This window comes from Prunus persica, chromosome G3, assembly GCF_000346465.2.
Source record: "Prunus persica cultivar Lovell chromosome G3, Prunus_persica_NCBIv2, whole genome shotgun sequence".
NCBI classification, from domain to species: Eukaryota; Viridiplantae; Streptophyta; class Magnoliopsida; order Rosales; family Rosaceae; genus Prunus; species Prunus persica.
Genome location: NC_034011.1, coordinates 8639867 through 8664406, shown reverse-complemented (window position 1 = coordinate 8664406; position 24540 = coordinate 8639867). Strand labels below are relative to the sequence as shown.

The following is a 24540-nucleotide window of genomic DNA, read 5'->3' as shown; positions in this document are numbered from 1 at the left end:
ACAACCGTGAAACAATAGGAAAATTACTGTATAATTCATTGTGTTTTCTTTGTTTTTTTATTTATTTCAATGTTTCTGAACTTGGCGTCTTGATTGATACATCCATTTTGGAGCTGCTTGGAGAGGTTGGATCGATCTAATCAAAATACCAACTATAAAGAAAAAGGAGAAAAGAAAAATGTTACGGATTGGGAAGGTAGCTAGCCTCCAACCTTATCATTTGCGGGTGATGAAAAGCCACTCAAAACTTGCAACAATCCAAACAAGAAGTTCCTTTATACGCCTAAACCAATCAGGGCACAGCCACTGTCTTTGCCACTTGCAAAGACCAATATCTCATAATCAATTAGGCTTTGTCTTGAATGAAGGTTATAGTTTGGGAAAAAAAGAAATATAAAGGGTAAATGTTGTCGTGTCTGATGTCTAACATGTTATGCTATTAAATGATTAGTCGAACTCCACATTTTAAGACAAGAAAAGGAATCTTCGCCTAAATGAAACCCTTAACGAGAATATTTTAATCTAATGTCTTTCAGAAAAGTAAAGTTAATAATTCAAGCCCTTAATGACTAAATCAATCAATTAAGAACAGAAATTAGACTTATAAGAAGCACAGTGTGCACTATTTAAACTCACCAAAGTAATAATATTTTCAGCTACCACCTTCTTCTGAGTTCTGACACATGGCTGCTTCTTCTATATTTTCTGTAGCATTAATATTATTTCCTCTGTTGTACCAGATAGGGGGTGTGGTGAGTCAATACTGGGTGAGGGAACAAGTAAACAATGCTGGGTCTGGGTGTGACCTTTTCCATGGAGAATGGGTGTACGATAGGTCCTACCCTCTCTACATTTCAACAGACTGTCCCTTCATTTTGAAGGAGTTTGATTGCCAAAAGAATGGTAGACCAGATAATGAGTATCTCAAGTACAGATGGCAGCCCACTTCATGCGATTTACCAAGGTAATTGAGTCTTCTTGCCATTGTTCTTTTCTCTCTCTTCTTTTTTTTTTTTTCTTTTTTTTTTTTATAAAATTTTTTGGGGACAATGTATATACGTAGGTTCGATGGAAGAAGCTTTTTGGGAAGATTTAGAGGGAAGCGCATCCTATTTGTAGGGGACTCATTGAGCATGAACCAATGGCAGTCTCTCACATGTTTGCTTCATAAATCAGTGCCAGAAGCCAACTACACCTTGTCCAAGGTTGGAGGTGTCTCCACATTCAAGTTTCCAGTAAGGCTGCCTGCCTTAATTTCCTTCTAAACCATGCATTTAATACCTAATTAGGATCTCCAAATGGTACATGAAATTGGGAACGACAACATGCTCATGCTCAACTTGCATTAATTTGTAGGCATACGACGTTTCGATCGTTCTGTCCCGCAATGCCTTTCTGGTAGATGTTGTGAATGAGAGCAATGGGCGTGTTCTTATGCTTGACTCAATTCAAAATGGAAGTTATTGGAGAACCTTTGATGTCTTGGTCTTCAATACATGGCATTGGTGGCTTCATTCTGGAAGAAAACAACCGTATGTGTTACAATTTTGTTTTGTTTTTTCTTTTTTTTTTCGCTTCATCAAGTTATTTTTAGAACTAGTAAATTAATGGAATACAGGTGGGCAGAAGTTCGATATGGTGTGAATAATGCACACAACGACATTGATCGCATGAAGGCCTATGAGAAAGCTTTGACGACATGGGCTAGATGGGTGGAATCTAGTGTGGATCCTAGTAAAACGAAGGTCTTCTTCCAAGGTGTTTCTCCGGATCATATGAGGTAAACAATGGGCTGCCTAGATAAGGACTTTTTTCAAAACTAATTCGTTTACAGATCCCGAGCCTTTATATTTAGCATCGATGCATTTAGAGTATCTTCACCCATAAGGGCTAAGTCTAGGGCAAGGGCTATTTGTGGTTCCATCCATGAGGGCAAAGTCTAAGGCAATTACTATTCACTTAAATTTATTTTTTATTTTTTATACTTAAACCATTGATTTTGATAAGCTTTTCGGATAAGATTTTCGTTTCCCAAGTGTTAATATTTATCGTAAAATTCTCACCTAAAAATCAAGATAATATTTTCGGATAAAATTTTGAAATTAAAATTGGTGTGGAAAGTGAATAATATTGGTAGGTATGTATAGAAAAATTTCCAGAATTTTTTTATATTTTTTTTAAAAATTTTTGATATTTTTTTCAATTTTTTTTAGCCAAAAATTGGACAACCGTTGGATTGTGCAAGATTTTTTGATCAGAGGCTCCTGGAGAAGCCACGTGGCTTGTAACCATTGGGCAATGTGGGCTGGTGGGTCCAACAGTAAAAAAAAAATTGAAAATCAGCTGCTAACGTCATGCTGATATCAACAGCCCGCAGGCAACAGCCCAGTCAATTTCTGCCTGTGGGCTTGCTTAGGCTGGTGGGTCCCATGCCTTGTCCGGACTGGATTTCCTGCGCTAGAGCCATATTGAGCTTGCCAGGGGAGCCTTTTGCCCAGTTTGATAGCAGCGCTGGAGCTGCTCTTACATGCATTAAGTAGATGTTAACTATTAAGTTAATCTAATGTATTTTAATCAGTCCACATCAACATCTCTTTACACCTTATATGTGTATCTAATACTTTTTCTTTAAAATACCTTTGGAATAGGGTCCTCGGGTTCCCTCAGTGGTTGAGGTGCTCCCCCCTCCCCCCATGACCCACCTTCGAATCCCACAGAGAGTGTGCCCCCTCCCCCTTATCGATGTATCTCAAAAAAAATAAAATACCTTTGAAATAAAATATTAAAAATATCATAACAATAACAAAAATAAAATGTCTCAGCAAGCATCAACTCTTCAACCCAGCCTCCTATCCCCCTTGCAGCAGCTCCCCAGCCATCCATGGCTGCAACACTTAACCCACCTCCCACTTCTCTCTCTCTCTCTCTCTCTCTCTCTCTCCCCCTTAACAAATCTGCAAATAAATGAAAAATAATTCGCACAATTACTACTATTAAACCTGCAAATTAAACCAAGTCGACCTATGTGCACGTGTGAGAGGAAAAGAGAGTAAGGGTCAGCAATTGGTTGGCAGTGTGGGGGCTGGGTTGAGGAGAGAGGTGGTTGCTGCTTGATTTGAATTTTTTATTTTTTATTTCAATGTTATCAAATACATATAGTAAGGTGCGGCAGTTGTGAGGTTTAGTATAATACAATTATTCTGACGTGGACTCATTAAAATTTATTAGATTAATCTAATAGTTAATATTTTATTAAATGATTGTAAATACATTGATACTAAATATAGAGGCTCAGAATCTTTGTATACCTAAAAAACTAACCATATATGTAAAGAAAAAACATTGGAAAGTACCATGTGTTAGTGCAAATGTCAAGATCATCTATGTCAAGTGGTTACAAGCATTTATTTATGAATCCGAGATTTTATATTCGATGAAGAAAGAAAAAAATTGAAAGTAAAACTTCATATGCCGTTGTTTTAACTTTGACAAATAGTTAACCCACTGGCATATATGAGAACACACATAACCATTTATAAGAAATGTTTTTTTAACATAAATGTTATGATCTTTTTATTTGTGCTAATCAATAGGTCAAGAGAATGGGGTGATAGTGCAAAATCGGAGACCTGTTTTGGACAAACAGCACCAGTGCTAGGAACACAATATCCAGGAGGCTCACATCCAGCACAAGTTATTTTAGAAAGAGTGTTGCGCACAATGTCCAAGCCAGTTTACTTGCTCAACATAACAACACTGTCACAACTCAGGAAAGATGGTCACCCTTCCTTCTATGGTTTTGGTGGCCGCCGTAGCATAGATTGCACCCACTGGTGTCTTCCCGGCATTCCGGATAGTTGGAATCAAATTCTTTTTGCTGCACTCTTCCAAAGATGAACAGATGCTAGTCATTTTTTCCTTTCTTTCTCTGTTTTAGTTGAATAAATTATCAACATTTTTTAGTCTAATAATAATGTTTTCCATTTGTAATTGTAAGTTGAATAGCTAGGAACAAGGGTGTGTTGCACAACGTTTGGTGGAATAAATATATAGGCCCTGTTTGGTGGGTCGGATTGGACAAGACTAGATTGGACTTGGAGTGTTGGACTGGGCTGGTTAGGACTAGACCAGACTTTGAGTCTATTGTTTGGTGCTTTATTTAACTTTGCACTAGACTAGACCACCAAAAAAAAAAGAGAAACTTTTAGTGCTTATTCAATTGTTTTATATAAAAAAATAAGAGAAACTTTGGAAAAGACCAAAGGAGAGAGAAATTTGTTAAAAGAAGCCAAAATGGACAAAATTGCCCTTATTTATTCTTGGATTTCCTAAATATACTATAAAGGAATTAATTAAAGGTGTAATGGTGATTTGTCTCCTGAACTTGTACCTTAGTTTCAATTGACCCAATATCCTTTTTTTTTTTAAAACATTAAGGACCTGACCTATTTTTTTCTGCCAATGTGCCCCCTAACGTCAAAATCTGGCACTTTTCATCCATTCTATTGTCAAGATGGAGGTTACTTTTGTCATTTCGCTTGTCCACGCAAGTCAACCCAGTGTTGAAAAGTTAAAGGAGGCTAGGTCAGTTTTGACCCAAAAAAAGAAAAAAAGAAGCAAGGTCTGAGCTGTAGTTGTAGGGTTCGAAAGTTTGGGGGAAAATTAGGGATTTCACGAAATCGAGCTGCATAGTGGCTAATGTTGACAAATTGACGAGGTTTTCATAGGAATCTCGAAGCAACACACCTGTATTGACCAAGAAAGATGCATGTCAAATCTGAAGTAGTAGCAGGCTCCCAAGTATAATAAGTCTTCAACTTTCCCTTTCTTTTCATTGTTTAAGTGGTTGTGGTCCATAGGTTGTCGGTAGAATTGGATTCTTCTATCTTCTTGCTTTTCCGTAAGATTCCTTTTTGAATAGAAAAGTGTGGCCCCAAAGTAAAGCATGTGCATTGCTTTGTCTTTGTGTGGCTGATGTTAGTAAAGGCTGGATTCAATTGGTGGGTTTGTTGTAGTAAATTGAAGTTGCTGAGTGAATTAAAATAAATTTTGTTGTTTGTAGGTGATCCAGAGTTATTTACTATTGAAATTCACCATGGGGGGTATTTTAAAAAGGGGAAGTATGTGAGAGGTACTGCCCAATGGGCAGACAACTGTAATACAGATCAGTTGTCTGTGCTAGACTTATACGATGTTGCTGAATCACTAGGATACAACTACATAAAAGTCGATTATAGCTACAGGCCCACAACATTAGGTTATGTGGCAATTCGAGGAGACTTGGATGTGCTTGAGTTTGTGCATGAGATATCTGCATCAAGGGTTCACGATTTGTACATCACAGAAAAGCCAGAACCCACCTTGTTAGAGAATGAAGCCTCTGCAACCGTATTTAACTTTCAGAATTTGCTTCAACCACAATTGGTACATGTAGATGTACAAGATGATGCGAACATTGCTGATGATGCGGATGATGAAACTAAAGAGAAAGATGAGGAGCAGCAGGTAGATGAGGAAGAAGACTTAACTGTTGATGGAGAGGATGATGACGAAGAGCGCCTGCAGTTCATAGATAGTGACGACGAGAAAACAGATGAAGAACAAGACAAACAAAAGCGAGCAGAAGATAACAAGTGATTTTATAGGCATGTAGTGGATGAAGCTGTTGAAGACCACATAGAGAACCTGGTGATGTTCCAAGTGATGACTACAATTAAGAGGACCTTCTAAGTGTTTCAAAAGAGGAAGATGAAGTTGATGAAAATACAAGTGTGAAAAAGGTTAGTCACAGAAGCAAAACTTCTAGGTTCAAGCAATTCAAAAGGGTGACTGATTTATTTAATCCAGTATTTCATATTGGAATGGAGTTTGCTAACATGGAACAATGTAGGTAGGCCATAAGATTCTATGCAGTTTCAAGTGCTAGGCCAAGTTTGCCACTGCTTCATGGTTTGCTCAAAGCTTTGATGAGGACTAGAGAGATAATCCTAACATGTCTGTTTCAAATTTCATGAAGATCACGAGGAAGAATTATGAAATAGATATCACTGCAAACCAGTTTTACAAAACCAAGAGCATAGCTAAAGAGAGAATACATAGAAGTATTGAATAACATTACGTAAAATTATGGAATTCTTGTGAAGAGTTGAAGGCAAACAATCCAGGCAGCACTATATTAATCAAGACTGATTTGCGAGGGGGTAACCCAGTATTTAAAAGAATATATATCTGTTTTGGTGCATTGAAGAAGGGCTTTATTGCAGGATGCAAGCCCGTTGTGGGTTTCAATGGTTGTCATGTGAAGGGAACTCATCTAGGACATATTTTATCTGCAGTTGGTATTGATGCGAATAATAGGATGTACCCTGTTGCATTTGCTATGGTTGAAATAGAAAATAACGAGACTTGGACATGGTTTATGGAGATTTTTTTTGCTGATGTTGGGTGTGAAAATGGTAATGGTTGGGTGTTCATGTCAGATAAACAAAAAGGTTTGGGGCAAGCCATTAGGGATTTGATGCCCACTGTTGAACACAAGCATTATGTTAGGCACCTTCACAATAATTTCAAGATTGCTGGTCACAGTGGACTAGCATTGAAGCAAAGAATGTGGGCAGCAAATAGATCAACTACAATACCCACATTTGAAGCTGAAATGAAGAAGATGTTATCTCAATTAGATGCAGCTTACAGATGGCTTCAAGAAAGGCCAACAAATCATTGGAGTAAATCACACTTCACAACTAATTCAAAGTGTGATATGCTTCTTAACAACTTGTGTGAGTCTTTTAACTCAGCTATTATTGAAGCAAGGGATAAGCCAATCCTGACACTACTATAGAGAATTCGAAGTTATTTGATGTTAAGAATGGCTAGACTTAGAGAAACTGTTTGGACACGTGATGTTGGTCCTAGGATATTTGGAATTGTTAAGAAACTAACAACTAAGAGTGCTCAATGCATAGCATCATATGCTGGTGGAGGGAAATATCAAGTTAATAACATCCACGGTGGGATGTATGTAGTAGATTTGGAGAGGCACACGTGCACTTGCAGAAGGTGGGACTTATGTGAAATCCCATGTTCACATTCTATGGCTGCAATTGCCAAAACAGAGAAGAGACCTTAAGACTTTGTACGTTGACTTTACAAAAGAGCTGCATATGACAGGGCTTATGATAGGTATATATCTCCAATGCCTAGTCAAGAATACTGGAGAAAAACAGGTCATAGACCCATCAAGCCACCTCTTTACCACAAACAACTAGGAAGGCCTAAAACAAGTAGGCAAAAGGAACCTGATGAGATACCAAAAAATGCAACAAAGCTGAGGAGATATGGGATTGTCATTTGTTGTAAAACTTATGGAGGTGAAGGTCACAATTCTGCAAGTTGTGGCAACAATGGAGAAAGAGGCAGAAGATAGGTATGAACTTTGTGATTATTTTTGTTGATATGAACTTTGTCAATTTTGGTCCTTTATTTGATGAACTTTTTGATTATTTTTTGTTCAAGGAACAAGCTAGAGGCAGGGGAAGGGCAATAGGAGTTCGAGGCAGGGGAAGGGGAACAAGTATGCCAAGTGTTCATGTCAGACAACCAGATCAAGCTAAGACTTCAATCCAAGCTAGACCTTTTAGAAGAACAAGGCTTGGGATAATACCATACTAATTTGCTTTCAATAATTAAATTAAATGTTTAAACCAAATTTTGATTGATTTGCTTATTTTGGTTATTCAAATAGGCGAGAAGAGGGGAGCAAGTGTCTGAACTAACAAGGCAGCTTGCTCAAACTGGTGCTACCTTACAGGGAAATCAAATTGGGCATGTTTCTCAACCAAACTTATAAAATGTACCTCTACCAAAAAGATCAAGGACAGGAAGAATGTAGTTGAGATTTGCTTATTTTGTTCATACGTGATTATCGGGCTGATTTTGGATTTTTGGAACACCAAAATATTAGGATTGCTTATTTCGTATTGTAATGGATATGTTTTGGAACATTTGATTTTGATGAATTTGTAGCTGATATGGTCCTGAGATTCTCAAACTGATTTCAATGGATTAGTATTGGAACACAGATGTTTTGGTTGGATTACTGTTAGAACACATGTTTTCCTTGGATTAGTGTTTGTTGGAACAGATGTTTTGTAATGGATATCTTTGCCTGGAATGGATATGTTTTGGTTGGATAGTGTTGCAACACATATGTTCGCTTGCTTGCTTATATGACCTTTTGGCCAATTGGAAACAAAATTGTCAAAATACAACTGATACATGCCATTACATTCAACAAAAAGATAAAAAGTCCATCTATTACACCTTTGCCACACAACTGATACACGACATTTCTATCATTGTCTTTGCCTTTGCCACTCCCTTTATTTCTAATTCATACTACATAGGCAACTTCAAATATCCATCATTGTCTTTACTTTTCCCATGCATCAACCGCAAAACTATCACAACATAATAAACAAGACACCCCAAAACCAAGGGTTTTTTTTTTCTTCAGTTTCTCTGGCCGAGACTTTTTGCATCTTCCATCATGTTTATTTTCCGTAGCAACCCAAGTATAATTTGCTTTGACCTCTCACACATTTGTGGGTCACCCCATTCCCAAAATCAACATCTATTCTGCATATTTGTTATAACAAATTGATACATAAAAAACAGGAAAAAAAAATTAAAAAAAACCTTACCAGCAACCCAAATGGCACAGTCCAAATTTCAATTACAAACTTACCCTCCCATAGATGTAAAACCTCCTCCCTGAATGTGTAGAAGTCCAAGATGTTTGGATTTTTGCAGTCTTCCCACAGTGGCAAACGAAAGGCACCATCCATGAACTATCCTCTTCACCTTGTGAATTCCACCTATGTGACCCATGACCTTCATGACCTCTGCCAGGTAAGGACCTCCTCATCTCATAATATTGGGTTTTCTCCTAAACCCTAGTTCCCATTTTATTAGGGTACGAAGATGGAGGTTGGAAAAATAGAGGGAAATTCATTTGGGGAAAAAACGAGTCAAAAAGAAGGAACTAATAGCTGAAGCGTGGGTTTAGTTAAATGGAGACGCGAAATGACAAATTAACCTCCAACTTCAGACAGAATGGATTGAAAGTGCCAGATTTTGACGTTGGGGGGCACATTGGCAAAAAAAAATAGTTCGGTTCCGTAATTTTCTATATATATATAAATAATACATAAAAAAAAGATAGTGGGCCAATCGAAAGTTAGGTACAAGTTCAGGGGGCAAATCACCAGTATACCCTTTTTTTAAATGCACAGAATTAAAATTGAGAAAGCTCCATCACATACTACTTCTAAAATAGCTCAAAACATATCCAAATGTAACAAAGCAATTAAAATACCTATTTTGCCCATCAAAATACAACAAGTCCAAAATATAACAAAGTAAAAACTCAAAACTATGATTCAACCACGAGATCTATGTTCTCTAAGCAATGTCGTCACATACTCGTACCTATCGTCACCCTCATCTAACGTCTTGAACACACCCACTTTTGTCGAATGAGTAAATAAGGTAAGTAAGGCAATTCTATCTAAAATAGAAAATTTCATCTTTTTTAACACATTTCCATCAATTATATTATCATCATCTGCATTCTGCTCCTTTAAGCTCTCAACCAACCTTTTCACTTTGGCATCAGAGTTCTCCATCATACTCTCAAATGCATTGGCAATTCTTCCTAACCCATCAACCATTTTTTTTTCCTTGTCTTACCCTTTTGTTTCTTGATGATGATGATTTGAATTGAGCTTGAGTTTGATCAGTATGATGGCTCCCATCCAACTGTACATCAGGAATGTTACTCTCAGATGCTTCATCATCATCATTTAGAACCATCTCAACAAAAGCTAAAGTAGAATTTTAGGTTGCACGGTCCTTGCCAAATACTTTTCAAAGCCTATTAAACTTTGTAAAAGATTTATCTCTCCACCCAACAGCATCACTATGGTACTGCAATAAAATAAAACTAAGATTTGTTAATCCAACCAAGACATAAACTAAATTAGAAAAAACAACGAAATAGAAAGATGTATTTATCAACCTCTGCATAAGCATTCCACACCTCGTCGCTATCAACCTCTACAAATTTCTTCTCATCATTCCGAGCGAAACCACTTTGGTTTAACATGTCAACAACAATACTATAATCTTTCTTCAATCTCTTCAATTTAGAATCTAAATGGGGTTTAACTCTAATTGATGTATGTGGGATCAATAATCTAAGTTTAGTTTCTACCAATTTCATCGTCCCTGCTTTGAATGTGCCGGCGTCACAATGTTGCCCACTCGCAACTAATTCATCAAGGATATTTTACAATGCTTCCTCTTCATTGGCTTCCCATATATATATATATATATATCTATTAGCCTTATCCTTAGACATCTACATAAAGTAACAACCACACATATGAACATAAGATGAATTGCTTAACTAAATTAGATGTAGCAAAACAAAAAAAATCCACTGTCTAAAAGAACAAGAGCATTTAGGATAGGCAAATTTCATTGAGTTCTTATTTACTCCATCTAAGATGACATAACTGAAGTTTGAGATAACCACTCTATCAAAGTATTGAAATCACTTGCAATCACACAAACTCACACATGCAGTCACATAATCAACATATTATAAAAGGATTGCAATAGAAAACAATTAATACCACAACTCCTCTTTGTACAAAGAAATAAGAGACACTAAAAAATCTGCAGAAACCACGCATATGAACATAAGATGGGTTGCTTAACTAAATTAGATATAGCAAAAAAAAAAAAAAAAAAAAAACCACTGCCTAAAAGAACAAGAACATTTAAGGAAAGTGTAGCATTTAAATCAATTACTGAGTGTAGAACATTGTTGGAACTAATCCCCTCGTACCGACAAATAATAAATAACAAAGGAAAGATAAAAACAATAAAAGCGATGAAAATGAGTAACCATAAGAACACACAGATTTACGTGGTTGGCAAAGTCAAGCCTATGGCCCATAGAGAGTTTTTGCCATCATTATAATAAAAATAATGAAGCCCAACAGAACACTACCTTCACATTCTACAAATACAATGCATTTGCTAAATAATAACTTTCTTTCAAAATCGAATGGCTAAAACCATTTCAGACAGCAACACTAATGGGTTAGCTAATATGTTAGCTCCTTATAACAATGTAATTGTGTAGAATACTAGCAGCATAAGTTGTGCATTCCAAATGGTTGACGAAGCGCATCAGGTTGTCCATAGTTAAAAATGAGCAATTCGAGCAAAGAAAAATTTGTATTTATTATCTAACAAATAAGGGGCTATATAAACAACCTTAAAATAGCCAATAGTCATGTTCATCTTCCTAGGTAGCTTCATTATCTTTGTGGAGGATTAAAAGTTAGTTTATGGTACCATCACTTATGAAGAGATCATAAACAATAATTTTTCTGTAAATGCTACAATTTTCCTATAATGTCTGTATAAAGAACTCATCTTATCCAGATACAATGAGCAAATCCAAACTCTTCTTTATGTCATCATCACATAGTTCATTTGGAATTCCAAAGCAAGATGCATAACCTGTTTCTGCAAGACGACAAAATAATCTTCCATCAACCTTAATCTAGAATTTTGAAGAGAAAACATACAGCAACTAATAGTATTGGATTACCAGATAGCCCTTTCACTGCTTGCTCAGGATCCAATAATTCTGGGTATGAAATAGATGATATCCGAAACTATGGCCCTGAGAAAGAAGACCAACGTACAAATCACTAAATCATTTTTTTTTTTTGGAAAGAAAAAAGGGCTGGAAACCTTATACTGAATATATGCATAATTTATCATTATTTAAAACTGTAGCAGCTTTTTGTTTACTGGTTTTATGATTTGCTTTAAAAACTTCAAAGTAAACAAATAAATTCAGATGAAGCATCAAATAGTCAAATTCAGTGTAAATCTGAGTCTGATATTTATCTACAAAGCGAAAGAAAGACATCTAATACTTAAGATCTAATTGAAAAAGCAACAATCTGTCCACACACATAGAGAGAGAGAGAGAGAGAGAGAGAGAGAGAACATTTGGGAACCAAAAAGATTAATATGAGATTCTATTCCTGTGGTTGTGTGTGAATGGGAACCAAAACGATTAGTCTAAAAAGATGTTTCCAATTATTTCAGAGCATTTTCACAGAGATGTTTTCTTGCTTTAAAATTCCCTAAGCAAATCACTGATTTTGACAAATTGAAACAAGGAAAACACAAGAAATAATGGTAATTTAATAACAAGAAGGTGTTATATCTCACATATTACATGCTCAACCAATCATTAACATTCAAACGAAACACCCATCTTTATAACAAGCATAGTTTTGAACGAACTAAATATAAAAAGAGGTTAAGAAGCTGTAAATGCCCATCCACTTCATTCAATGACAAAGAAAGCAAAAAAGAAGTAACCCAATTTTACAAATCCACAAACCGAGAAGAAAATTATTGGAGAAAGATGGGTATTGCTCACCGGCTTATTTATTTTTACAAATACTCTTTATCTTGAAAATAACATCTTTCGTTTGTCTTAATTTTAGTTATGTATAATTTGGGCAATGACACATAAGAAATAAAGCCAACACATGCTGGATTTCTTCACTCAAATTGAAAGTTAGACAAATAGGGAACTCTCCAAACCCAAGCAATCCTAGAACTTTGCATATGAATATATAATTGCCTATTTTGTTTATGTATAATTATTTGATTTTGTTATGAATGACATTAGTATTGTTTAAAGCATAAAGGTATTTGATTTTTATTGTTGTTGAGTGTTGAGGCCCAAAAAATCCACGCTTCGGCCCAAATAAATTCTCAGCCCAATGCGATATCTTACCGAGAAGAAACCCAATTTGGGGCACGAGAAAGTTTGCCATATGCGCTTATACACATGCCACGCCAAGCAAATAAACAACATGCCATGCTACAAGCTTAAGTGGGCCCAAGCCACGCAAGATGCCCGGGGCTTGCTTGAGTGGGTTGTGGTATGGATGGTAATAGGTCGTCATGAGGCCCATTGATGTGATCACGAAATGGAGGTTCCGGGTTGCTTGGGAGCCTCGGAACCCAAGCCCATTTCTTAGGCCCAAACATGTGGGTGAGCACAAAAGAGAAAATAACCCAACCAAAATGACCCAATCAAAGAATAGCCCAACCAAAAGCCCAATGTTTAATAAAATAGCCCACTTGCTTAAGAAACCACTTTAGCCCATACAAAAACCCCAAAAATAAGCCATAAAATCTCAGCCCTTTGCTGGAAAAAATAGAAGCCACGTAGAGGTCTGCAGAATCATTGAACAGAGCTGCTGAAGTGACAACACATTGGAAGAGATCAAGTTCCAAAACAAAACACCAGAGAAACCAATGGGTGTTAACATGCAAGCTGCCAGGAAGAGAGACACTCTCCAAACCAACATACACATCCCAACTCCTTCCCTATCAAAACTGGTCATAGGAAGGAGTGAGAAAGAAAGGAAAATAAAATGGCTGGAAGTGGAAAACCTCCACTGGAGCAGCCGCGGGAAAGGGGGCCTTGAGCTCCAAAATTCCTAATTTTGTGCAAATTGATCTGGGAAGTCTTACCAAAATAGGAAAAAGTCAAGATAAGACAGGAAAAGGGAAGGAAAAAACTTGCTAAGTTGGGGAAGAAACCATTAGGTTTTCTTGGGGAATGAAGGTTTCCCTCAGCTATAAAAGGAGGTCCCCTCCACCTAGCAAAAACCAACCCAGGCTGAGAGAGCAAGCTCCCTCTCTTACTTGCAAAAATCCAGTAGCCCTATTCACTCTTCTTCTTCGTTCTTCTCTGTTAACAGACTATTTTCAGAGTCTGTCAAGCTGCCGGAAGAAGTAATGCCCTTCCTTTACCCCTTTTTAGCCAAGATCATCCTGCAAACCTTGTCTCCCTCATCTTAAACACTCCCATTTCTCCCTAGGAAGCCTTATTTTCCTCTTTGGTGCTCAACTCATGCTGACCTTGCTCCAATGCCACAATCTCCTCATGCTAAGCTAAAACTTTATCTGTAAGCAAGCATAAATCACCTGTAAGCAGCCATCATTTTCGTTGGTGAAGGTAACCAGAACACTTCCTAAGGCTTTACTGCCCTTTCGAAGTGCTTTTGGGACTTAATTTTCGAACTCAGGCACAGGGGGCAATTCCAGTAATTTCCCCTTTACGGCAGCCCAGCCCATTTGCAGCTGCCGGAAGAAAAAGACCCCCACATAAATTGGCGACTCTCCTGGGGATTAAGCCATTATCTTCATCAATGCCTCCAAGGAAGAAGGACAGAGCCAAGCTTGTCATTCAAACACCATCGTTGGAAGAGCTGCTGCTAGAAGCAATAAACCAAAGAAAATAAAGAGATAAGAGCATTCCTTCTTTCCTTTTCTTTTTTTGGCTATCTGCTTTGCAGAACAAACATGATATCGATTGCTCACATGCTCCCTTTGTTTATGCCTTAGATCTCCATTCTCAAGTAAAACAAGATCTTGTAAGAGGGCTGGGGGCTTTGGCAAATTCATCATTCATGCCTTTGAGCGAACTACACATGCAAACTCCAATACTTGGGGGTTTCGTGCCAAGCAAATCTGTAAAAAAAAACAAAACAAAAGAGGAGTCAAAATTCAATTCCAAATGACTTGGGGGCTTCTTGCCAATTAAAAAAAAAAAGTCAAGCACAAGCACTTCAAAGTTTCTCATGCTAAACTAAGCTATGCCTTGGTTCCAAGAGTTGTGTGACCATTATTCACATCAGCAAGTCCAACTATATCATTCCAAGCCAAGTTACATTCTTCCAGCTCCTACTCTACAAGCAAAGAATTTATGGCACTTACCTCATTTCAAATCTTCTTAACCCCTGCCCTATTTCAAACATCATGCTAGTATATATGCTCCTTAACCCCCAAAGCTCAATTTATCCATGCAACTTAAGATTGAACAAGTCCTCTTCGGAACGTTGCTTGCATCACCTCCATCTTTAGCACTGCCCACAGAATGCCCTGACTTTCTATGCCAATCTCGGTTCCACACTCCACATGCTCTCTATTGGAGGCCAAAGATAAGAAAATCTTTCTTTTTCTTTCCTACCTTTTTAAGATTTCACAATAAAATATATATTATCATGCCATATGCCATACTTGTAAAAGCAGCACAAGCATGTCATCTATTCAAATATAAACATGTAATGATAAATTTTTTTTTCTTATATATATATAAATCATGTTTTAGGCCAATACCAACAAAGTGAAGTTGGGCTATTCAGCTTCCTTTATTTCTTGTCTTTCACTTTGAAAGGAATACAAACACTAGGCATTTACACACTACTCAAAGCACGAGTATCATCACGTGCTTTAATAATTTCCAAAGCATCACATGCTTGCATATTACTGAAAGCAACCTATGTTGGTTTAATATTGATGTGTGATTCATTCGTTAGTTAATGATGTTGGATGACATTCATTTGAAATCGACAAATATCAATTATATTCATTTACAAGCTGCAACACATGTATTATTTTAACCACCATCTGCTTTGGTCATGCAGAAATTATATATCTGTCAAGCACTTTGTCCTTTTAAAGACGATGAGTACACTTCTCTACACCTCAAGCCTCAAGGAGCATGGGACCCTATGTTCCTGCACCGATCAGCATCTCAACACGCTCAGTGGCGCCAAGCCATGCCAACAACAAAATTGTGCCATAGGAGATGGTCTAAAGAGGAATCATGCCAAGAAGAAACAATCCAACTCTAAAATCATGCAACTCAAACATTTCACTTGATACAATCATTTCAAGCAAAACCAGATATCACAAGATCAAGCTTTTCAAGCAACACAATCAACATAAAAATGAGAACTTGGTGTTTCTAGCTGCCGGAAGCGCAGAGAAGAAGCCATGCTATCATGCCAAATTGTCAACATTGCAATAGAGGGATATCCTAAGTTCATCACGCCATGCAATGACCCAACGCCATTGAAGGCTATTTGGGAGCCTTGTGGAAACATGGAAAAAGCTTACGGGTGTAAATATTCAAAACCTTCAAGTTATAGCACCCCATGGCCACTTACTGATGGATGGGAGAATGGTTCCAGCAGCAAAGTATTCACATTGGACATGCCGAAAGAACGCCACTTGGGGGCTTCATTTGGTTAGCAAGATTATCAAGAGACAGCTGCCGTAACCTCTCATAACCTCACAAAAGTTGAAGAAAGTGCAATGGGTTATGAGCTGCAAATCACTCTTTGATTAGTTGGATTATGATCTGTATGATGTAAAGCAGCAGCTGTGGCTCTATTAAATATCTCTGCACGGCATGGCAGCCTACTACAACACATGCCAAGTACATGCCAATCTGAGCCACAAGCTTTCATGCTATTACAAGACATGCACACTCCTTGGCCCTTTCATACTTGGGGGCTTAATTTGATGGGAGTATTTATCAATGCAAAATGGCTCAAAGCCTTATGACTGCTGAGTTGCTTTTACACCTATCCTTTTGCTTTTGGCTTTTCAAATTTATTTCAAAGATGAACTCCTTTTGTGTTTTCATCATATGCTTTCACGACTTTTGAAGAATGCACCACCGTTATGGCATGCCAAGGGGTAAGATGATATTTGGAGTAGTTTGGAAAATGAAAAAAGCCTATAGAATTCTTTCCATGCTTTTACCTTCTTTTGTTTTGCAAAACATGTTCTTTAAAAAAAAAAAAAAAAATAGACAAGCAAACTTTTCTTTAAAAAAGCTAAGCCCCTCAGCAGTAACCATGCCAAGCAAAGTCACTTGGATGGGGTCCGAGGCCATCAACAAGCACAACACCAAAGCAAAATAATATGGGGCATGCATTCTTGAGCTGTTGGAACAACGAAACCATTGTCCCCTTTTGATGAGCAACCAGAATATGCAAAATATCTGGGAATTTTACAAAGACCATGCATATACTAGTCTGACCCTTTTTGGGTATGACAAGAGGGTGTTTTTCAGGCCTAGTGGTCAGACAAAATTTTGGCAGCATATACCTTGTTTTTAAGGATATCTAACCTGTCAGAAAATCTCCAGCAGCTCATAAAAATAAATTTTGCCAACCAAGCAATATTTATATATAAGACATGCAAATTACAACATGCCTCAAGCATTCGGAAGCTAATACAAGCTCCAGTGATTCAACACTACATTACGAATTCATAACGACAGGGTCGTTAGAGTGTCCAAAAGAAAACGAAAAAAAAAAACTACAGTTAAAGCAAGATAAAACTACACATGCTAAAGACCCATGCAGCCTATGGTCTTCAAGGGAACAGAACCACGCGCCAAGATAATCAGTCACCAAGCCAAGAGGAGACAACCTGCAAGAAGAAGACGTGTGTCAAGATCAAGTGATGCTGGAAGGAGTAGCCCGATAAAATAAAAAAAATAAAAAAAAGAGGAATTATATACCTTGAAGCTATGAAGAATGCCCAAAAAGAACGAAAGAAGCCCTAGGAGATGATCTGGTTGTTGTCTCCGTCACGCACTTAGCAAGGAAAAAGGCATGCACTTCCCTGCACTGGCTATCCAATTCCTGTTGCTTAATGTTCAAAGTGTCGGCAGCAGCTTTCACCTCACTAGAACCATGTGATAATTTCATGCTATGAATGGCCCGCACTCCAAAGACAGCACATGCTAGGTTCCTCACGAGATTGATGGGGAAGTCCACATGAAAGCCCAGAGTTATGGCCTCACATATCGCGTCCGCCAACAAAGTAGTTTGTGATCAGTAATATCAAGGAGCTCCATGGTATCTATCCCATGAAGTACCAAGCCAAGAGCCCGGAAGGCGGCACTTCTCGAGGAGGAAGAGATGACCCCCGTGACCTCCATGAAACTCCCATATCGATCCATAAATTTCCTCAAAACCGCAACCGTCTCTGGATACACAAAAGTGCCTTGAAAGGGTGCCTAACCATCGAACCTGCGACAAAGCGGAAGAAGCTCATCGATAGATCAAAGGATCTTAGCACCACCATCAAAGAAGGCCTTGAACGCCATGAAGGAATTCTCTCAATCTTGCCAAGACATGCTTTTCCACATCACCGTCTTTATGGCTGTCATCAATAATCTCACCATGAGGCAGCACTGCTGGAAGTTGTGGAGAGGTGCCGGCAGTTGTGTCGGATGTGCTTAGGAAAGGAGGCGGCACTGCTGGAAGCTGTGGAAAGGTGCCGGAAGTTGTGTCAGATGTGCTTAGGAAAGAAGGAGTAGGAGGCAGCACTGCTGGAAGCTGTGGAGAGGTGCCGGCAGTTGTGTCAGATGTGCTTGGAAAAGGATGAGTAGGAGGCTGCGCTGCTGGAAGGCGCAGGGCAGTGTCGGCAGCTACGCCGGACGTCCCAAGAGGAGGAGTAGGAAGTGTGTCCTCCGCGACTTGTGAGATGTTCTCAACCTAAAAAAAATTGGCAGCACGTACCTTGCACCTACCACAACCTGACCTGTTAAAATCTCAAGCAACTCATGCATTTCAACCAAGCGGAGTGTACAAAACAAGCTGGAAATCTTTATCTCAATGCATTCCAAACCGCAACAATTCATGCATTTCATTATTTCCAACCAAGCAAAACGTACAAAACAGGCCGAAGCTCAATATCTCAAGCATTCTACATCAAAAGTTCTGACAGAAAGTATGCAACAATGTTGTGTTCCAAGTTCCCGACAACATGAGCTTTAGGCTCTCAAAAAAAAAAGGGGGTACAACTCGGGCCCAAATGCAGTCAACTATGCTAAAGATCGATACACCCTGCAGTTTCAAAAGGAAAAGCTACTACACATTGAGCCAGCCAGCCCCTACAACAAAGAAATGCAGCCTGCAAAGCGAAATAAGGACAAGTGTTAGAGAAAGATGGTGCTGGAAGATATGCCCTTTCTATTAAAAGAATATATATATATTACGGTGCAAAGAAGGAGAACCGGGTACCTCAATTAGATCACGGTGCATGACTAAAACAGAATAGAAGAAGCACTATTAGATGATCCTTTCGATGTTTCCACCATGCACCGAGCGCCATTCTCAATCGCTTATTTGTCAAGGAGAAGGTCTCATAGCTTACGGCACTGGCTCTCCAATTCATGTTCCTGAAGGCTTGACGCATTAACGACAACTCTTGCTTAAGGGGATCATGCATACATCTTCATGCTACAAGCAGCTCGTGCTCTAAAAATAGTGTGTGCTATAACTTCTTCTAAGCATTCAGCGGGAAGTCCATGCAAAATCCTAATAAGACACACGCTTAAGCCCTTTCAGCACGCTGCTGTAAGGTCAAAAAAGGATGTTTCCTTGCCAACCTTCAATCATTCACAAAACATCTTTGGTAGTTGGGGCTGTCAACTCGCGATTGAACCACTGTGGCCAGCCCTTAGTGATGCTGCAAGGGTATTAAAAAAAATAAGGTGGCCGCCGGAAACATGTCTTTCTTCTATACAACACCTGAAAATGAGAGTAGCTTCCTAAGCTTACTCAGTGCCTATGATCGAGTCTTGGTAAGTGTTTCTAAGCTATGAAGGTAGTTGTCCATTCTTCAACCCGTCGTGCAAGGGGAAATAGGCCATCACTCATCACAAAGGTCATTGGGACTTATTATGTGAGTCCCTGCAAGAATTACCAATGAGGAATATGCTGTAAAAGGGCTAAGTATGAAGCAGGTTCTCTGTGTTAAAGCCAAGAAATCTCCACGCTAGCATACAAGCCATATGAACTTCACAGGCCAAGCAAAGCAAGTTATCTCATGCCAAGCGAAATGCATAAACAAAAAAATTTGAAGCATCATGCAATCTATTACTCGAGCTTATGACAAGCAAAGTTCCCTTTCCATGCTCAATCAGTCATTCCAGCAGACCCTTTCACAAATTACAAGCATACGCTCGTAATGCATATAGTTCAATCAAAGAAGGTGGTCAAGAACGTAGCACACGCAAAGTAGACGCCAAGCATGGCAAGTCAAGCTCGCGCCAAAGAAAAGGCTTAAGCAAATAGCAAAGCAGCATGCAATTTATCCATGGCAAGCAAAATTCTCAAGCAATTCCCATGACAAGCAAATTCTCCCTCAAAATACAAAAAGATTCAAGCATTGCAGAGCATGCATTCTGTCAATTTCTATTTCCACAAGATCGGAGAAAAGTCCAGATTTAATCAAGCGTGTGTTCACAAGAAAAACAAGTCTAGGCCAAACACCAGTCTATGTCTATTCCTACAAAGCCAAAAGAAAGACTCAAGATTCCAGTGAAGGAGCAGAACTATTTACTGAGAAATCGAGATAGAAATCCAAATTGCCAAGTTGCGAAATTGGTACATTCGAAGCTTCCAGCGACAATGGATACAACGCAGGCTTTCGGCACCCCCCCTGCCTGTGCCAGAGACGTATACACCTACATAGAAAAAAACGCATCATGCAAAGTTCAGCCTTTTCACCAGGTCAAAAAAGGGCCACCACATGATAAAAGGGGATGCCGAAAGCATAATCGCTATTGAAGCATAATTTCCAAAGACAAGTTGCAAGAGACCAAAACTCACTTTCATGCTATCAAAATCCTAGAAAATTAGACTTCTCATGCTTTCTCATGCTTTGGAGATTCTAAACAAGAGAATATGTTAGCCAAAATCAGACGCCGGAAAGGTACTCATACGCAAAGGGAGGCGCTGGAAGCATAATTTTCTCAAAGTGCAAGCAAACTCATCTATCAAGCATCTGACAAAATTCAAAAGGCGTGATACCAATCCACATGCTAAAAAAAAAAAAAAAAAATTTCATTTCATTCAAGCATTTCAAGCAATTTGAAGAACTCATGCTCTTACGACAATACCTTTCAACATCATGCTCTCACAAAAATATTGCTCAAGAACATGCTCTAGCAATACTCAGATCGGCACTCAATGCCAACAGAAAGGACATGCTAAATTCCCAAGAAAAAGCAACATGCCAAGCAAAACTTATACACAAGCTTTCCAACCATCCTAGCTAGAACATCCCACCTTTAGAAAATCACTATAAATCAAGCTTACAACCAACAAATTCCAAACTTTCTAGCTTAGAACTAGACATATCAAGTTTCATTTTTCCAAAATTTCGTTGCATTTCGAGCTAGGGAAGCATGTCAAACAGATTCCTAAAACAGCCCATGCCACAGGAACTGCACAGCTCCAGTAGCTTAGCCCTTACTTTGAAATTCCACCAAAAATTCATTTTTTCTTCAAGTGACGCATGACCAATTCCAACATAGCCATTGAGAAGTCCATTTTTTATAAAGATCCAACTCAGATTCGAAAAGAAACATTTCAAAAGTTCAAAAAACAACCAGAAAGCTACTTTGAGATATTTTGACAAACACTTGGCATGCATACCCAAGTGAACTCGTATGACTCTTGTTTATCACCAAGCCAGAATCCTAAACCAGAAGTTCAACATCAGAAGAACTCAAGCATTCAAGCATAGAAAACAAGCATGCAACAAAGGCATCAACATCAACTCATGAACATGCTTCAGAAAAATGGAGGCAGAAAGCACTAGGATGGGTGGATGATTCTCAATTTTGGATATGTTATAAACAACATAATTTCGAGCAAATTTTGTGAAGCAAGTGCAATCATCCAAGCATCTTAAGTTAAAGACACATGCAGAAGCAGAATCTGCAGAACCTCACCAGCCATGGATGAACACAGAAGTTGCAGACCAGCTTTGAGGCATCAGAAAAATTCAAAGAAATCAGAAAATTTTACAGGCTATAGTACTCGAGCAGATGAGCAACTTTCATCAAGGAAGTTTTCTGATCCGAGCTTCCGAAATATGACTTATGTACTGATGCACAATACCCACGGGTTTGGGTCTTGGAGAAGAAGAAGAAAGAAGAGAATGAGGGAAAACCAGAAGATAAATCATGTCAAGCCAAGTCACGTGCTTCAGGCACATGCCATATCCCATTTCAAACAAAATATTTTTCAGCACATGCCTTACTTCAAACATCCTTCCAGCACATGCCTTACTTCAAACATCCTTCCAGCACGTGCCCTATTTAAAGCATTTTTTTTAGCACCTGCCCTGTTTCAAATATCCTTCCAGCACATGCCCTATTCCAAATGCCCTCCCAGCACATGCCCTACTTCAAGCATTCTTCCAATATCTAGCCATCATGTCGCACACTATCACGTTCACTAAGGTTTTGTCTGCCAAATTCAAGTGTTCTGGGGCTGGTGCTGTAAACTCAATACAAGCCAAAGCCAAGCAGTACCAAGCATACATGCACAAATCAAGCATACATGCACAAATCAAGCATACATGCCAATGCCAAGCATCAAGCCAGATACCAAGAATACATGCCAACATCAAGCGTGCAAATCAATGCAACTCTTGCAAATCACAACCATGCAAAATCAAGTCTCTCTAGTCACTCAAGCAAATAAATCATGCAAGCTAAGTTATTTTGAGCTAATCCACCAAGCATTTTCTTCTATATCATGCCACAAAATAGGCCAACTCTTGGTAACTCTAGTAAGTGACCTCCAAAATTACAGTGTCTAGGAAAATTCTTCAACGCAACACCCTCGGTGTTTAAGAAGGATTGGGTTTTAAGCGGGACCATTGCGACCCCTCCAACCTTCCCGGAAAAAACCTGGCTGTAATTTCAGAGACACTTAACTGGTCATCCTTGAGTTGCTCCTAAACCCATGCCATGCCATGCCATGCCACTGCATTTTATTTTTGGGCTAGAAATTGATTATTTGGGCCATTTCAATACACATTCATGGCCCCAATAATCAAGGGGGCTAATGTTGAGGCCCAAAAAATCCACGCTTCGGCCCAAATAAATTCTCAGCCCAATGCGATATCTTACCGAGAAGAAACCCAATTTGGGGCACGCGAAAGTTTGCCATATGCGCTTATACACATGCCACGCCAAGCAAATAAACAACATGCCATGCTACAAGCTTAAGTGGGCCCAAGCCACGCAAGATGCCCGGGGCTTGCTTGAGTGGGTTGTGGTATGGATGGTAATAGGTCGTCATGAGGCCCATTGATGTGATCACGAAATGGAGGTTCCGGGTTGCTTGGGAGCCTCGGAACCCAAGCCCATTTCTTAGGCCCAAACATGTGGGTGAGCACAAAAGAGAAAATAACCCAACCAAAATGACCCAATCAAAGAATAGCCCAACCAAAAGCCCAATGTTTAATAAAATAGCCCACTTGCTTAAGAAACCACTTTAGCCCATACAAAAACCCCAAAAATAAGCCATAAAATCTCAGCCCTTTGCTGGAAAAAATAGAAGCCACGTGGAGGTCTGCAGAATCATTGAACAGAGCTGCTGAAGTGACAACACATTGGAAGAGATCAAGTTCCAAAACAAAACACCAGAGAAACCAATGGGTGTTAACATGCAAGCTGCCAGGAAGAGAGACACTCTCCAAACCAACATACACATCCCAACTCCTTCCCTATCAAAACTGGTCATAGGAAGGAGTGAGAAAGAAAGGAAAATAAAATGGCTGGAAGTGGAAAACCTCCACTGGAGCAGCCGCGGGAAAGGGGGCCTTGAGCTCCAAAATTCCTAATTTTGTGCAAATTGATCTGGGAAGTCTTACCAAAATAGGAAAAAGTCAAGATAAGACAGGAAAAGGGAAGGAAAAAACTTGCTAAGTTGGGGAAGAAACCATTAGGTTTTCTTGGGGAATGAAGGTTTCCCTCAGCTATAAAAGGAGGTCCCCTCCACCTAGCAAAAACCAACCCAGGCTGAGAGAGCAAGCTCCCTCTCTTACTTGCAAAAATCCAGTAGCCCTATTCACTCTTCTTCTTCGTTCTTCTCTGTTAACAGACTATTTTCAGAGTCTGTCAAGCTGCCGGAAGAAGTAATGCCCTTCCTTTACCCCTTTTTAGCCAAGATCATCCTGCAAACCTTGTCTCCCTCATCTTAAACAATCTCATTTCTCCCTAGGAAGCCTTATTTTCCTCTTTGGTGCTCAACTCATGCTGACCTTGCTCCCATGCCACAATCTCCTCATGCTAAGCTAAAACTTTATCTGTAAGCAAGCATAAATCACCTGTAAGCAGCCATCATTTTCGTTGGTGAAGGTAACCAGAACACTTCCTAAGGCTTTACTGCCCTTTCGAAGTGCTTTTGGGGCTTAATTTTCGAACTCAGGCACAGGGGGCAATTCCAGTAATTTCCCCTTTACGGCAGCCCAGCCCATTTGCAGCTGCCGGAAGAAAAAGACCCCCACATTGAGTTTTTAGTTTTTTAAATATTACCTAATCTTTGAAAAAATCATGAATTTGTCATTGCTTACTTATTACCTATTTGATTAATCCTGTTGGTAGTCATGTTCTTGATTATTAGATTCCTCTTATGTGCTTACTCAACACTTAGGTTTCTTTTATTATTTTATTGTTTTTTATTATTTATCCTTTTTAGGGTTATAACACATCTTGTACATCATTATAAAAGTAGTTGTGTTGGAGAAGAACAC

At 38.8% G+C, this 24540-nt stretch overlaps 2 protein-coding genes and 1 long non-coding RNA gene across 4 annotated transcripts; 2 read left to right on the top strand and 1 right to left on the bottom strand.

Moving 5' to 3' along the window:
• On the top strand, positions 631 to 4076 carry LOC18782995 (protein trichome birefringence-like 43). Of its 2 annotated transcripts, none has more exons than XM_020560677.1 (5): positions 631 to 964; positions 1064 to 1235; positions 1357 to 1532; positions 1619 to 1780; positions 2214 to 2911. In XM_020560677.1, the coding sequence occupies exons 1-5, from the start codon at positions 684 to 686 to the stop codon at positions 2359 to 2361; spliced, it is 939 nt and encodes a 312-aa protein (XP_020416266.1). In that variant the 5' UTR covers positions 631 to 683; the 3' UTR covers positions 2362 to 2911. The 2 variants fall into 2 exon arrangements, with proteins under 2 accessions (XP_020416266.1, XP_007215869.2); XM_007215807.2 differs by lacking the exon at positions 2214 to 2911 and adding an exon at positions 3594 to 4076 and having other exon boundaries at positions 632 to 964.
• LOC109947972 (acidic leucine-rich nuclear phosphoprotein 32 family member B-like) lies at positions 4514 to 5637 on the top strand. Its single transcript, XM_020559859.1, has 3 exons — positions 4514 to 4584; positions 4860 to 4900; positions 5063 to 5637. The coding sequence occupies exons 1-3, from the start codon at positions 4514 to 4516 to the stop codon at positions 5635 to 5637; spliced, it is 687 nt and encodes a 228-aa protein (XP_020415448.1).
• Positions 17166 to 22054, bottom strand: LOC109947849. Its single transcript, XR_002270620.1, has 4 exons — positions 21725 to 22054; positions 19005 to 20452; positions 17495 to 18894; positions 17166 to 17403 (listed from the first exon to the last, which is right to left on the bottom strand). It is a non-coding gene; the product is annotated as an uncharacterized LOC109947849 (long non-coding RNA).

What these genes read in the sequence shown, in the direction of transcription:
- LOC18782995 (XM_007215807.2), top strand. Translation starts at nt 684, where the DNA reads ATGGCTGCTTCTTCTATATTTTCTGTAGCATTAATATTATTTCCTCTG. An exon ending in CATTCTGGAAGAAAACAACC is followed by an intron (nt 1,533 to 1,618) that starts GTATGTGTTACA and finishes AATGGAATACAG; the next exon opens with GTGGGCAGAAGTTCGATATG. An exon ending in GTTTCTCCGGATCATATGAG is followed by an intron (nt 1,781 to 3,593) that starts GTAAACAATGGG and finishes GCTAATCAATAG; the next exon opens with GTCAAGAGAATGGGGTGATA.
- LOC109947972 (XM_020559859.1), top strand. Translation starts at nt 4,514, where the DNA reads ATGGAGGTTACTTTTGTCATTTCGCTTGTCCACGCAAGTCAACCCAGT. An exon ending in GAAAAGTTAAAGGAGGCTAG is followed by an intron (nt 4,585 to 4,859) that starts GTCAGTTTTGAC and finishes TGTGGTCCATAG; the next exon opens with GTTGTCGGTAGAATTGGATT. An exon ending in TTCTATCTTCTTGCTTTTCC is followed by an intron (nt 4,901 to 5,062) that starts GTAAGATTCCTT and finishes TGTTGTTTGTAG; the next exon opens with GTGATCCAGAGTTATTTACT.